Source organism: Anomalospiza imberbis, chromosome 9 (genome assembly GCF_031753505.1).
Source record: "Anomalospiza imberbis isolate Cuckoo-Finch-1a 21T00152 chromosome 9, ASM3175350v1, whole genome shotgun sequence".
Lineage (NCBI taxonomy): Eukaryota > Metazoa > Chordata > Aves > Passeriformes > Viduidae > Anomalospiza > Anomalospiza imberbis.
Window position 1 is genome coordinate 30,844,754 of NC_089689.1, and position 13,578 is coordinate 30,858,331.

General features: G+C 58.0%; 1 protein-coding gene across 9 annotated transcripts in view; it reads right to left on the reverse strand.

The window, feature by feature from the left end:
* The window catches only part of LRRC7 (leucine rich repeat containing 7), a 107,391-nt gene extending 99,341 nt beyond the window's left edge, over positions 1–8,050 (reverse strand). For 6 of the 9 annotated variants that reach the window (XM_068198985.1, XM_068198981.1, XM_068198980.1 and 3 more), the window contains exon 1: positions 3,950–4,175. In XM_068198985.1, coding sequence (XP_068055086.1) covers positions 3,950–4,121 — 172 coding nt within the window. In that variant the 5' untranslated portion in view covers positions 4,122–4,175. Of the gene's footprint in view, positions 1–3,949; positions 4,180–7,944 lie in introns of those variants that run through there. The other 3 variants (XM_068198986.1, XM_068198984.1, XM_068198990.1) reach the window with 3 other exon arrangements.
* Between the last annotated feature and the right edge of the window lie 5,528 nt (positions 8,051–13,578).

The window sequence follows — 13,578 nt, forward strand, 5'->3', positions numbered from 1 at the left end:
ATTAAGAATCCCGCTCCAGGAAATCAATTACAAAATCATAACAGATCTTCCAGGAAACCTGGATTTCTTTCCTGGCCTGCTTCCTCAAAGCAACTTTAATCACAAAGCCCTCATCTCCACAACAATGCCATGATGCAGTTTGCTAATTAGCTTTTTCCACTCCTTAATTAAGAAGAAGTGTTCATGTTGTATCTGCAGTTAAATGGTGGCAGCAGCCACCGCTCTGCGTTTTATTTCTATTTCAATATTTATTTGCTTTATTTTCTTTTAATTTTATTTTCACTTCCCTTTCAAACTCCCGTTTTGATCCCTGTTTTAATTAGCTGGGTTGTAGCTGCTCCAGAGGAAATCTGGGAAGCTTTTTTAGGATAAACATGGATGAGTCTCTCAACAGAGCAGCTGATTCACTCAAAAGCTCCCACAGGTCCTGCACCCTCCTGCCCTGCACTGGGACCCAAGGAATGCACTCTGTGGAGCTCTCCTGACTCCAGTTAAATTATGAGGACACAGAGGATGGGATTTGACCCTCTGGGCATTCCAGAGAGCAAGAAAAGCTGTGGGATAGCTCAGAGTCAGATCTGCTGGCCAGAGAGGAATTAAATTAGGCTGAGTAAAAAGCAAACGTGTTTGGATGTGGGGACGAGCTGCCCAGGATTTCCTGGGAAACAAATGACCACTGGAAATCACAGCTCACAGCTGAAAACAAGCGCCCTAACACCAAAAGCTTTTCCCACCCCGCAGTTTCAGGCACTCTTTGTGCTCCTGGCTGGAGCCACAGGGAGATGCTGTCCCTCGCTGGCGTGGTGCATTCAGGTGGCCAGGCAGGATCAAATCCAGCAGCAGGAATTCACATTTTCCCAACCCCAGGTTAATCTGAGGGCTCACACCAATGAGGTTCTCCTGCCTTCACCAACCCTATGGATGAGATTGCAGCAAATCCCGAGAAACAGAATCCCAGAATTCCTGGGGAAAGAGCCCTCCAAGGTCACCGAGTCCCTGCTGTGTCCAGTCCCAGAGCACTGAGTGTCACCTCCAGCCCTTCCTCAACACCTCCAGGGAAGGGGACTCCAGAATTCCCTGGAATGCCACTCTCCTGCCTCCTTACTCCCGCCCTGGTTTGTATCTCCCCCAAAATCATTTGGATTAAAGAAAAACTGAAGAAGGAAACAAATCAGACAGCTGCTTTGTGGGTGGATTTTCCCAGCCCTCCCCATGGATACAGAGTGACCTTGGGGATGAGATTTATCCAAAGTCACCACTCCAAACCCAAGATGTCTTGGGCAAGGATTCAGTCCAGGCTGACACTTTGCCTCACACCTACTGATGCTGAACCAATCCCCCCAGAATAGCAGCTCTGATGAAAGGCCTGTGCCTGGCAGCTCCTGGAGCTCCCTCTTCCACTTGTCCAAGTTCCTACATGGTTGTCATCACAACTGGAAATGCTCATCCAGCAGAGTGAGAATGACATCCCATTAAAAGAGTGCCTTTTCCTGGCAGGTGGAGATAAGGACAGCCCTGGAAAATGCACACAATTCCGTGTTTTCAGGATTTTCTGTGCCCAGGCTGGGAAGCTGATGCTGCTCCCAGTTTTCAGTGTGGCCTCTTTCCCAGGTATTTCTGCAGGAATCCTGAGAAGTGGTGTTGCTGCGAAAAAAAATCCTGAGAAAAACACTGCAGCACCTTCAGCCATGGATCAACAAACACAGAAAACCCTGTCCTATGATCCCAAGAAAAATTCCTAACAATACAGGGCCATTCACTGAGCTGGTGCTCGAGGCTCATGCAGAACCTCATTCCCAAAATGGCACATCCTGCTGGAGTCCCTGGACAAGGACCTGGGGACAACGAGCTGTCCTGGCCAGCAGTGCCCGGTGGGATCCTGGGATGCATTGGGAAGAGCATTCCCAGCAGGTCAGGGGTGATCCTGCCCCCGTGCCCAGCCCTGGGAGCATGGTCCCATCCACACCCTGAGTGACCACGGCCAGTCCAGCCTGGCCATCCTCCCCTTCCCCTCAGCTTTGCCAGGAACCAGCAGGGAGGAGGCCTCACTCCACTCCTGCTCCTCCACGAGCACCACAAAGCACCACCAAGGGATTTGGGAGTGATGCTCCTGGGCAGGAACACCTCATGCAGCCACGTATATTCCTGGACAAAATCCGTTGGAAGGCAATTCCACCCCTCCATCAGCCCAAGGAGCTCCTCCCAAGGCTCTGTTCCAGGAGTCTGTCCCAGCCTCTCCCCAGCGTTCCCACAGGACACCACCAAGTGCTCCCAGACCTGCTGTGTTCCCTGAATTTCCCTGTGTGACACGGCACAATCCCCCTGGCACAGCAGTGGGGAGCAGGGTCCCGTCACTGTGCTGTGGCACATCCCAGCTTTTCCCACAATTCCCGGTTTTCCCTACAATTCCCAGCTTTTTCCTACAATTCCCAGTTTTTCCTGCAATTCCTGGCTGCAGCAATGCCACCAACACGGCTGGGGGTGGGAGCTCCCAGGCAGGAATAGGAGGGAGGCACAATTCCAGGAGAAACAGCACCTGCTGCTCCCAGGTACCTTCACCTGGCAGCTCTGCAGGTGGGAGAGCATCCCCCACTTCCAGGCCCAGTTCCTGGATGGTTTGAGGGCAGAGCCACGCTCCTGCCAGGAAGAGAAGAAAGCCCATTGCGTATTTCTGGTTCCTAATCCAGCCTGGAGAGCACCAGGAAGATCAAACTGCGTTAGTACTGCAGGAGAAAGCACTGATGGATTTAGAGGGGGAAAAAAAATCCATCTCCATATAAGGGCTGTGAACATTTTCCCACTTAAGACAACGTGTGGGATCATATTCACAGACACAGAAATATGTTCTGTTCCCCGACACCCACGGGCCTGGAACACCAGGCTGAAGTGCTGGCAGGAATCAGAACCATTTGTTAAGTACAAAAAATGTCTCACATAATTAGGCAACTGCTGAAAGCCACCAATTTAGTGCTCAGGCTGGAAAATGTAGGAATATTTCTTGGAACAACAGGCAGAGCTGCCTCCACGCCGCACACACAGCAAATACCTGGGGCAAAATCAAAGTGCACCGAGATTCCAAGCCCTTCAGAGGATGGAACCAGGATATCCCCAGCTGGGAGAACCATCAGAGTCCAGGTCCCGATTTTAATGCTGGTTGTGAAGGGAGTGCCCCCTTCCCAGCCTCATCCCTCCATTCCCAGCATGGCTCCACCACCATCCCAACCTGTCCCTCTGGTCCAGGCTGTCCTTCTGGCAGGAGCAGAGGGCCAAAAGCATCTCCCAAACATGTCCCAGAGCTGAGCAAGCTCTGCCCCAAAGACTCTTCAAAGGTCAGCACTGGGAAGGGCAGCAGTGAAGGGAAGATGGAAGGTGCTGCTGGAAGCAGAACTTGTGGAGGTGTCTGGATGGAACTGATTTTTTATATATTTGGGGGAAAAAGCAAGAGAAGCAGAGATTGCTGGGGTTTGACCTGAGAAGAGCTGGAGACAGAGCTCCTGGCAGTCACAGCTCAGCTCCTTGGCCCCCAGAGCCACCAAAGTCCCCCCACCCTGAGCTGTGTCCCCTCCTGCCAGCATCTCCTCAACCCCCAGCAGGGTTTGTCCCCCCCAAAGTCACCAAGGTGTGTCCCCCCAGAGCTGTGTCCCCTTCTGGACAGCAGCTCCTCAACCCCCAGGGGCTTTGTCTCTCCCAGAGCCACCAAAGTCCCCCTGCCCAGGGCTCTGTCCCCTCCTGCCAGCATCTCCTCAACCCCAGCAGGGTTTGTCCCCCGCCAAAGCCATCATTGTTCCTCCTAAAGCCACCCAGGTCTGTCCCCCCTCCCCGAGCCGTGTCCCCTCGTGGCAGCAGCTCTGAGCTCCACAGGGTCTGTCCCCCTAAAGCCACCAGGGTGTGTCCCCCGAAGCCCCCCAGGTGTCCCCCCGGCCGTGTCCCCCCCGCCTGTCCCCAGCACCTCTGCAGAGCAGGGATGGGTTCTGCAGCAGGGACACCAAGCGCCGGCGCCGGCCCCGCTCCCGGCTCCTGCCGTAGCTCAGGGGAGGGGTGAATCCGCTGCCTCGGCGCGTTCCTCGCGGAGGGAATTCGGGAATGCCGCCGTGGCCGTGGCCGTGCCCGTGCCATGCCATCCCTTCCTTCGCGGGCTGCCCTCAGGCCGCCGCAGCAGGAGCGTCCGAGCGACTGAAGCAGCGCGCAGCGGAGCGGTGCTGTGGAACAATCCAGGGCCGAGCCGATCCCCGAGCGCCGAGGTTTAAATCCCGCTGGATCCAGCGCTCCGGGGCAGCTCCGGGCCGGGCTGGGCGCCTGAGCCGCCGGCGAGGCTCCGCTGGCAGGAGCCGAGGGATGCTCGCCCTGCCCCGCTGTCCCCCTGTCCCTCGGGGACGATTCCCGAGCTCCCGCCGCTGTCCAAAGGCTCCTCAGTCCCGGATTTTATTGCCGGCGGATCCCTCGGCCGATTGCTCTATGCCAATCCGAGCTGCCGAGCATCCGAGATCTCCCAAGGACGTCTTCACATCTCCAGCACGCCTGGAGCAGGAGCGGTGCCCGGCAATTCACGTGACGCGGAGCCGAGCGCTGGATTCCCGGCCATGGGAATGTGCTCGGCACTCCCAGTCCCACCGGTGCTCCCTACATCCCGACTGCCGGGGCTGGATCAGCTCTGTGCTCTCCTTCACCCGACTCGGACAAATTCTGATTATTTCTGCCCACTGGCCACTGGGTCCTAGCCTAGAAAAGGTTACATCTGCTCTCCACAGATTCTCTTGGCTCCGATTCTCATTTCCAAATCTTTTCCCCAGCAAAATATTCGGGAAGGAAAAAAAAAAATTAAAAAGAAGCACCGTTTTCCTCCGATGAGCTTAAACTCCTGTAGCTCTAAAGTCATTCACTCCGGATCCAAGGGAACTAAAGGATGAGGAATGTTCTCCTCCTTATAATAAAAAAAGAGCCTTCCTGATCTTACAGCTTCTTTTCTTCTTTATTCACCAGAACCTGATCCATTAACACGGTATTTGCTCCTCTTTGCCAGAGCGCGGGGATTTAAGGCTCCTTTCTTCCCCTAATTTTGCACTTGGCTCCAGCCCTGCCAGCAGCAGCCTCTCCCCGGGGCTGTCGGGGCTCTCCAGCCTCATTCCCAGCTGCTCCCAGCCATCCCTCCTCATCCCTCCACCTTCCTCCCTTCCCCAACTTCTCCGCAGCTCACACCAGGAGGGGCGGCTCTGCCCAGTCAAACACGGAGGATTTCTCTGCTCTCGACAAATTGCTGCATTCCCAAGGAAAAAAAAAAAAAAAAAAAAAAACCCAGCCCCGAGTTCTGCAAGCCTTGTCCTAGGATTTGATGCAATCTGCAAATGAGAGCCTACGGAAACCACGCTAAAATTAGAGGGAGCCGAGATGAAAACCAAGGACACATCGTGGCTCTTAGAAATCTTTAAATAGGGCTTGGTACCACCTCGAGGAGCTCGGGCTGCGCTGGGCTCGCATCCACCGAAATGCTTAATTGGGATTCTCAAGTGGCCCTGGATGTTCCTGGGACACCTCTCAGGGTGCTGGGGGTGGGTTCCCGCCCCCAGCTGTGTCCCAGCGGATTTTCCCGGTGCTGATGATCAGCCCGATGGATCCACACCCTGCAGGGGAGCAGCTCCTCCTCCACCTGCTGACAGAACGTCCCCAGCCCGTTCCCAGGCGGGGACAGCCGGGATGGGCAGCCCTGGAGCACGGCCGGGCTCCTGAGCAGCCCCAGGGATGGAGCCTCTGCTCCCCCACCGGGCAGGGGAGGGGGTGTCAGCTGAATTCCAGGAGAATAAAATTCCCTGAATGCCCAGGAGGATAAAATTCACCATTTCTGAAGCCCTGCTGTCCACCAGTCTCCCAAGGCCTCTCCCAGGTTTGCCCAGCCCCCGGCAGCCCCAGGGGATGGTGCTGGCCCAGGGGACAGACCCGGGGGTGGCTCAGTGGCCACGGGGCTCTGGGGGGACTCCGGGGCTGCCACCACACAGCCCCAGTCTGTCCTGGCATGGATTGCCATGTCCTGCTGTGTTTGGGATCCCTGGGGTCTCTGCTTTAGGATCAACATTCCCAGCAAAGCCTCGTCCAGATGCAAACACCTCAGAGGTGATTAATCTGAATTTTGGGGGCTCTAATGGTGCTGCTGCCTTGAAATATTCCAGGGACAGTGGCCAAGCTTCCTTTTAAAGTCCTTTTTGTGGGATTTTAAACTTTAACCAATTTTGAATGCATTGTGGGAAGCACTGAGGAATTCCTGCTGGTGTAGGGAGTGGGGAATTTGCTGCTGGGCAGGCAGCACCTTCCCAGGGATTCCAGCCCAGCCCTCTGCAGTGTTTGCTACCGAGCTGCAGCTCCTCAGATCCACCAGGCACCCAGAAATGGTTTTGTTACTCCAGCAACTGCTAAAATCAGTGGAATCTAACCCCCCTTTTCTAGGGATTTCACATCAGTGGTAACAGAAGCACAGAGCAAAGCTCCTCCTCTGTGAGGTAATTATAAAATAAAAAACGCTGCTTTATCCAAGGAAAAGTTTTACAGGTGGAATACAGGCCAAGGTTAAAGTTCACAGGGACACCAAGGTAAAACGGCACAGCAAGGCACTGGATGATAAAATCACTGAATTTCGGAATAATCACAGTAATTAACGGTGTTTGGAGAATGAAGAGCCCTCCTCTCACTGCGGCTGCACGCAGAGGGAGCTCCGTGACCTCCCCGAAGGCTCCTTCCCTCTCCACACCCACACCTCCGAACCAGGAACACCAGGAACGCTCCCCAGAGCAGGTCACGCTTTCCGAGAGGCACCGTTCATCCCCGGTCCTGCCTGTTCTGAGCTCAGCTGTTCCCGTTTCTTTCCCAAGTCCTGCTACTTCCCCGGAGTGGCTGCAATCTGCGCCGCGAGGTTGCCATGGCGAGCATCCCTCCCTCCCTCCTCCTCCTCCGCGAGGAGCTGAGCGAGCAGATGCGGAACAGCAAAACCCACCGGATGAAGTCACTTCTCTGCTCGTGGAGTGCTGAGGGAAACGCTTTGGATTTCAGCTGTTCCTAAGGATGATTCCCACTCAAACACCTGAGGTTAAAGGCACCAACCAACAGCACGTGGCCGGAGTTTTTAGCTGGAAATCACGGATGGACAGGAGCGAAAGGAAGGGATTTAGATGGAGTAAGGGGCACGGCAAAATTATCAATCGGACCGTTTCTGTTTCCCAAAACCCAAGGAACTTTCAGCAGGGCTCTCCTGTCCGTGACCCTCCCTGGCCCGGCCACCCAGAGAAAACGAGCAAAGCTGGCTCGGTGCCCTCGGCACTCGCTGGCCCTCGGCAGCGACACGGACACGGGCCCGGGGCGCGCGGGCTGCGAGCGCCCCGGGCCCGGCCCCTGCCCAGCCTCCCCCAAATCCCCCAGCGCGGGGGCAGCCGGTGCCCATCGCCCCGCTGCCCCCAGACCCCGGGCACCCGGCCGGGGCACCCGGCGGCCTTCAGCAGGGCGGCCGGGCCGGACAAGCGGGCCGGACACAAAACGGGCCGGTGCCGGCCGGGGGACGCAGCGGCAGCGCCACGCGGGACCGCGGGAGGCGGCGATGTCCCTGCGCGGAGGGAGGGAAGGAGGGATGGAGGGAGGGATGGAGAGAGGGAGGGAGCCTCCTCCGCACCTCCCCGCGCCTCCACCGGCGCTGCGAAGGGCGCAGAATTTTCCAGGAGCTGCGCCGAGCCCGACCCCCGCCGCAGGCAGGTTCCGTGGAATCGCGCCCGAGCTGTCACCGCGCCGCGGGGGCTGCGCGGGGGCGGCGGCGCGGAGCGCGCCCGGGCTGCGCGCACCGAGCGCTCCCCGCGCTCCTTTGTCCTCGGCGGAGCCGCCCCGCGCTCCCTCCCCGCGCCCGGGGGCGGGGGCGGCCCGGGCGTCCCCGGGGGCTGCGCGCCCCTCCCGGCCCCGGCCCCGCGTACTCACGGTGCAGGCGGGAGCGCGCGTCCATGCGCGGCCGAGCCGCGGTGCGGGGGCTGCGCGGGCGCCGCCGGGGGCTGCCCGCGGCTGTCCCGCCGCCCGCCCCGCCGCGCCGCGGAGCCCAGGGCCGGGCCCGCTCCGCCTCCGCGGGCGGCGCCCAGACACAAAGCGGCGGCGGCGGCGGCGGCGGGGCGGGTCCGGTCCCGCTGCGCGCCCGCGCTGCGCTCCGCGGCGGCGCAGGGGCGGTGCGGGGGGGGCGGGACGCGGCCGCGCCCCCCCAGCGGGGCGGTGCGGAGCGGAGCGGAGCGGAGCGGGAGGATGCGGGGCGGGGGATGCCGTGCGGGATGTGCGGGGGATGCGGTGCGGGCAGGTGTGATGCGGAGCGGTGCGCGCAGGCGGTGCCGCCCGTCCCCGTCCCGACGGCGCGCCCCGCGAGCGGAGCATCCCCGGAGAATCCCCCCGGCCCCCAGCCACGGCCCCGGGGCCGCGCTCGGGCAGCCCCCGGCTGCCGCATCGCTCCTTTCCCACGGCGGGAGCCGTTTCCTCACCCGGGCCAAGGTGCGGGAAGGGGCTCGCAGCTTCCCGGGAGCTGCGCGGGCAGTGGTGGGGACAGCTCAGTGTCCCCTGCGGGCTGCGGTGTCACAGACCACGGGCTAAAAACGCGGGGGTCATAGGGAACACCCGGCAGGGGCATCGTGCCCGGGGCTGAGGCTGCCCTGGCTGTCCTCCATCCCCGGGAGCATCACCCACCGCGGCACAGAGCCGGACAAACCCGTGGCTGTCCCTCCCTGTCCCACCCTGCCCTGTGTCTGTGTGTGACCTGGAGCGATCCTGGGAACCCTCCGGCGAAACGCGGAACGCGTTGTGTTGGGAGGGTCCTTAAAGCTCACCTCGTTCCACCCCTGCCATGGCAGGGACACCTCCCACCACATCACTGCCCACGGGCTGGGCTCCTGCAGCCTCTCCTGGTGCTCCTCAGAGCAGGTGTGGCAGCAGCAAGTCCTGGAGCTGCTCAGCTCTGTTTTCTGCTCCCAAAGGCAGCAAAGCCAGCCCTGCTGCTGCCGTGTCCCATTCCGGGGTTCTGGGGCAGCCGCTGCCACCCACGGCTGCTGTCAGGCCTGGCAGTGACACGGGACGGCCGCAGTGACAGGGTGACCCCACAGCTCTGTGCTGGGTGAGGTCAGCACCTCGCTCTTCCCGCTCCGTGGAATCTGCCCGGCAGCAGGGAGCTGCAGGAGGGTCACAGGAGGGTTTGTCCAGCAGCGAGCTCCCCAGCCCTGTTCCACGGGGATCATCCCTGGCACAATGACTTCTCCTCTGCCTCTTGCTGGTGGAGGAATTCCTGCTCTGGGGACGCTCCCAGTCTCTCCCACTCTCTCCGAGTGGGAAAAGTTTTACTCCACCAACATTTTTGCTCAAAGCGCACACCCCCTGGTTTAATGTTGCCCAGAGCGGCTGTGGCTGCCCCTGGATCCCTGGCAGTGCCCAAGGCCAGGCTGGACACTGGGGCTTGGAGCAGTCTGGGACAGTGGGAGGTGTCCCTGCCATGCCAGGGGTGGGAATGGGATGAGATTTAAGGACTCTTCCCACCCAAGCCAGTGATTCTGATCTCAGGGGTGACATGGGGGGTGTCCAGTGTCAGCTGGGACAGGGACAGCTTCTGGGAGGCAGGAGATGGAAATTTGTCTCCCAGGAGATCCACAGTGGCACACGATAGGAATCTTTTGTTACAGCTGAGAGTTCTTTCCTTTCCTGATGTTCCTGAAAAACACCAAGATTCTGAAGGGCACAAAGGAACTGGAAAACCCCTGGAAGGGTCGAGTTCTTCTTGAGAAAATAGAGACTTTTCTTCCCTGAAAAGCCAAGTATGGAGAGGGAGGAACACAGGGGGAGGTGGGAACCAAACCCCCCAAGCCAGCAGCTGGGAAGGCCAAGGCTGGAGCTGTGGAACTGAAATCCTCAGTTCCCATCATCTCACACCAGTTCTGCAGTGGTTCCACCGAGTCCAGCGGAGACAGGAAAAGCAAGGCCATCAAAGAGCAGGCCAGAATAGTGAGAAATGTGGGTTCCAGCACACGCCTGAGCTCTGCTGAGGCAGGACTCCAGCTGGTCAGTGGAACAAGTCCCTAAGCTGGGCTTTGCCGCTGCTCTTCCATGCATTTCCCCTGCCAAGCTCCTATAAAAAACCCTTTCCTGCTGTGGGCCTGGCTAAAGCAAGGTTTAGAATAATGAAATTCTTTCAGCAAATTTCCCAGGAAAACTGGATGTGTTCCCTAGAAGCGTCCTGCAGGTCTGGGCTCACAAGGGTCTGGTCAAGCCCAGCTGGGAAGAAGGGGGGTAAATCAAAGCAGCACATAGATAACCCTGAAATAAAGATATTTTTATTCCCCATTTTTTAAAAGTCTGGACTATAGAGAAAAGGAACAGTTTTAAGGACTCAGCTCTTTCTGTTCAATACATAGTAGAGCTGCACAGTTTTGAACATTTTCCCTTTAGAACTCCCAATATATTTTTTTCCCTCTGGTTTCACCAAGTTCACTCAAGTACTACTTGAAGTATTCCCAGATAAAGCTGATCTCCATTTCTGGAGCCTTTCCCTGTGGGATTGAGAGGAGGGGGTGAGGCACGGCCCTGGTGCCACAGACACAAGGGGGGGTTCAGGTCATCCTCTGTGGATGGTGACAAAGAGTCCAGCTGGGAGCTGGCAGAGGGTGACAGTGCTGGGGCAGGAGGGACCTGGCAGGCTCTGCCCAAAATGGCCAACGGGTTTGAGAATTTTGATTGAGGCAGAATTTAGGAGATGAAAAATGGGGGTGGAAAAGGAAGGAAAATCTTCATGGAAATCCAAAAAGCAGCCGGGTGCTGCCCTCCCCCATCAGTCCCAGCATGCAAGCAATGGATAATTGTCACTATGCATGAGGAATTGCTGGAGCTGTTCCATCAGGATGACACTGGAATAACTTGGGATATTTGCATCCCTGTACTAAAGGTAATTTGGGAAAAAGTTCATTTTTTCTGAAGCGATGACATCATCAGGCTGGACCTGCAAAAATGATAATTCTTAAAACTGGACCAACTAATTTCTTCTTTTAACACTGCAATTATTCCATTTCTATCATCTGGAAGCACCTTAAAAACCTGTTTTAAAATGTAACAACCGGGACATTAAACTGCTCCCTCTTCCCTGTCTGACAAAAGGACAAAGGAATTCAGGAGAGAAGCTGGGACCATCCCAGTCTCCTGCTCTGGGATGTGCCCTGGGACAGCAGGAGGTGTCCCTGCTGGAATGAGATGAGCTTTAAGGTCCTTCTCACCAAACCAGTCTGGGATTCCGTGATTCCATGAGTATCCTGGCAGCCACTGGGATGTCCAGTGCTGGCCACAGGGGTCAGGAATTTTGTCAGAAGAATCCCTGATCCAATTTCCATTTTGGAGTTCCCGGGATCCGGCGATCAAGTGGCGCTCCAAACCCTTCCCTCCTATTTCAGTTCCTCCCTGGAGCAGCTGAGCTCTCCTGGTCTACAAGAAGTATTTAAACCTCTGCTTCCAACCTCCCCGCAGCTGCCTCTCAGACACAATTCCCTCTCAGCTCCCCACGATCCGGGCACGGCTCTCCCAGGCGGAGCTGGGTCTGAAGAGCAGCTGAAGGTCACTGCCAGCTGCTCTGCCAGCGTGGGGGAGCCGGGATTGCTGGGATGCAGAGGCTCCCCAGCAGCGCCTGCTGCCGGAGCTGCCAGAGCTGGGGGCTGCTCCAGAGTCTGTGCACAGCCTCTCCTCAGAGCACAGAGCCCGGGGAAGGGAATTCGCCTCCCTCCCCTGCTGCAGTGGGCTGCACTCCGCAGCAGCGTGTGGCAAAAATACACTGCAGGCACCGCAGCAGGAGCAGAGCCTCAGCTGGACCCACGCTGGAACGGGCTCTCTCCGGTCCCTCTCTCTCATCCTTCTTCGAGAGACGGGCGCTTTCTCTGCCTCTGAAATGGAAACGCGGGCCTGGGGCTGAGCTGGGAGGGAGGGAGGGGGAGCAGCCCCGGGCAGCTCCCAGCCCCGGAGCACCGTCAGTCCCAACGGGAAAGGGAAAACGGGGATGAACAATCCTCCTGTGCCAGATGTGGGCTGCTGTGGCCGTGGGCGGAGGCGGTGCCCGGCTCTGCTGGGCTTTGTGCCTGGCCATGGAGCTCCATGGGTTTTTAAGGGTCTGGAACATCTTCAAGGTCTTTCCCAGCCGAAGCGTTCCAGGGCTCCGTGCTGGTGTGCGAGGAGCCCGCGTGTGCCGGGAGGAGCTGGGAAACAGGAATGGCACCAAGGACAGCTCCAGGGCAGGTCCCGGGAACGTCCCAGCGCAAACTTCCCCTCGCAGCCGCAGCCCGCAGCAGCCGATCCAGGCTTCCCCTCCGTCGGGCTTCACTGCCATGGCCACTCCGGCTTTGAATACCCTGGGAAATGCCATCTCCACCCTCAGCACTCTGTCCATAACACGCCTTCCATCATCTCCCCTCCAACACCTGTTTCCCTGCCGTGCTCCGCTAATCAACAGCTCCAAATCATGCCTGGCACCGTGGGTGCTGGCACCTCGGCGGGTTTCCCCTCTGGGGGTGGTTCTGGGGGAGCTGCCGTGCCCAGGTGCCTCCGTGGGCAGGGCACAGGAGCCGAGCAGAGGCAGCTGCAGCCTGGCAGGGCTCCCACGGCAGCGTCACTGGGAGATCTCAAGAATAAACCAGCATCTCCTTCTGCTCTGTGGCTTCCTTCTGACGGGCACTTTGCAGCAGGAGGGGGATTGGTGGCACTCGGGGGCGCACACAGCGAGGGCTTTGCTGTCCCCAAACCCCCGGGCCTTGGTTTGGCACCTCTTCACCAAACCGGGGTTTGGGCACAAATGTAATGCCACGTGTCTCACAGGAACGGATTAAACCCACAAGGATGGGTGGTGGTGGCACAAGGCTTCAGGGAGCTGTCTTCAGCTCTTTGTTAGCCCTGGGCCCTCCTTTGTTCCCTCCTCGTGTTCCCGAGGGATTTCCAGGAGTTTATCCTTGAGAAAGGAAAGGAATCATCAGTGCCAGGCCTGGATAGAGGGAATTCTGCAAAGCCCAGGGAAACGAATAAAATTCCATGACCTTCAGTGGATGGGGCATGGGATAAATGATCCCGTTTATTTTTATCCTGATATTTTCCATGAGGGAAGATCCCACGGGCAGGACGTGGCCTCAGCCATCCCGGTGCAGCCGTGTGGGATCGGGCAGTGGGAGAACAGGGGGTGCTCCCCAACCCACGGGGCTTGCACAAGCTGCTTCCCAAATCAGATTTTAGCAAGTTTGGATACTCCTGGAAATGCATTTTAGCAGAAACTGTTGGAGATTTGCTTTAAGCTGAAAGAGGGGAGGAAGGTATGGGATATTGGGAAGGAATTGTTCCCTGGCAGGGTGAGGAGGGGCTGGAATAGAATTCCCATGGAAGCTGTGGATGCCCCTGGATCCCTGGCAGTGCCCAAGGCCAGGTTGGATGGGGTTTGCAGCAGCCTCGGACAGTGGGAGGTGTCCCTGCCATGGCAGGGGTGGCACTGGGTGGGTTTGATGTCCCTCCCAACCCAAACCAGTCTGGGATTTTGGGATTTCTTTCCGAAGTGGTGCTGGGGTAGAAGCAGAT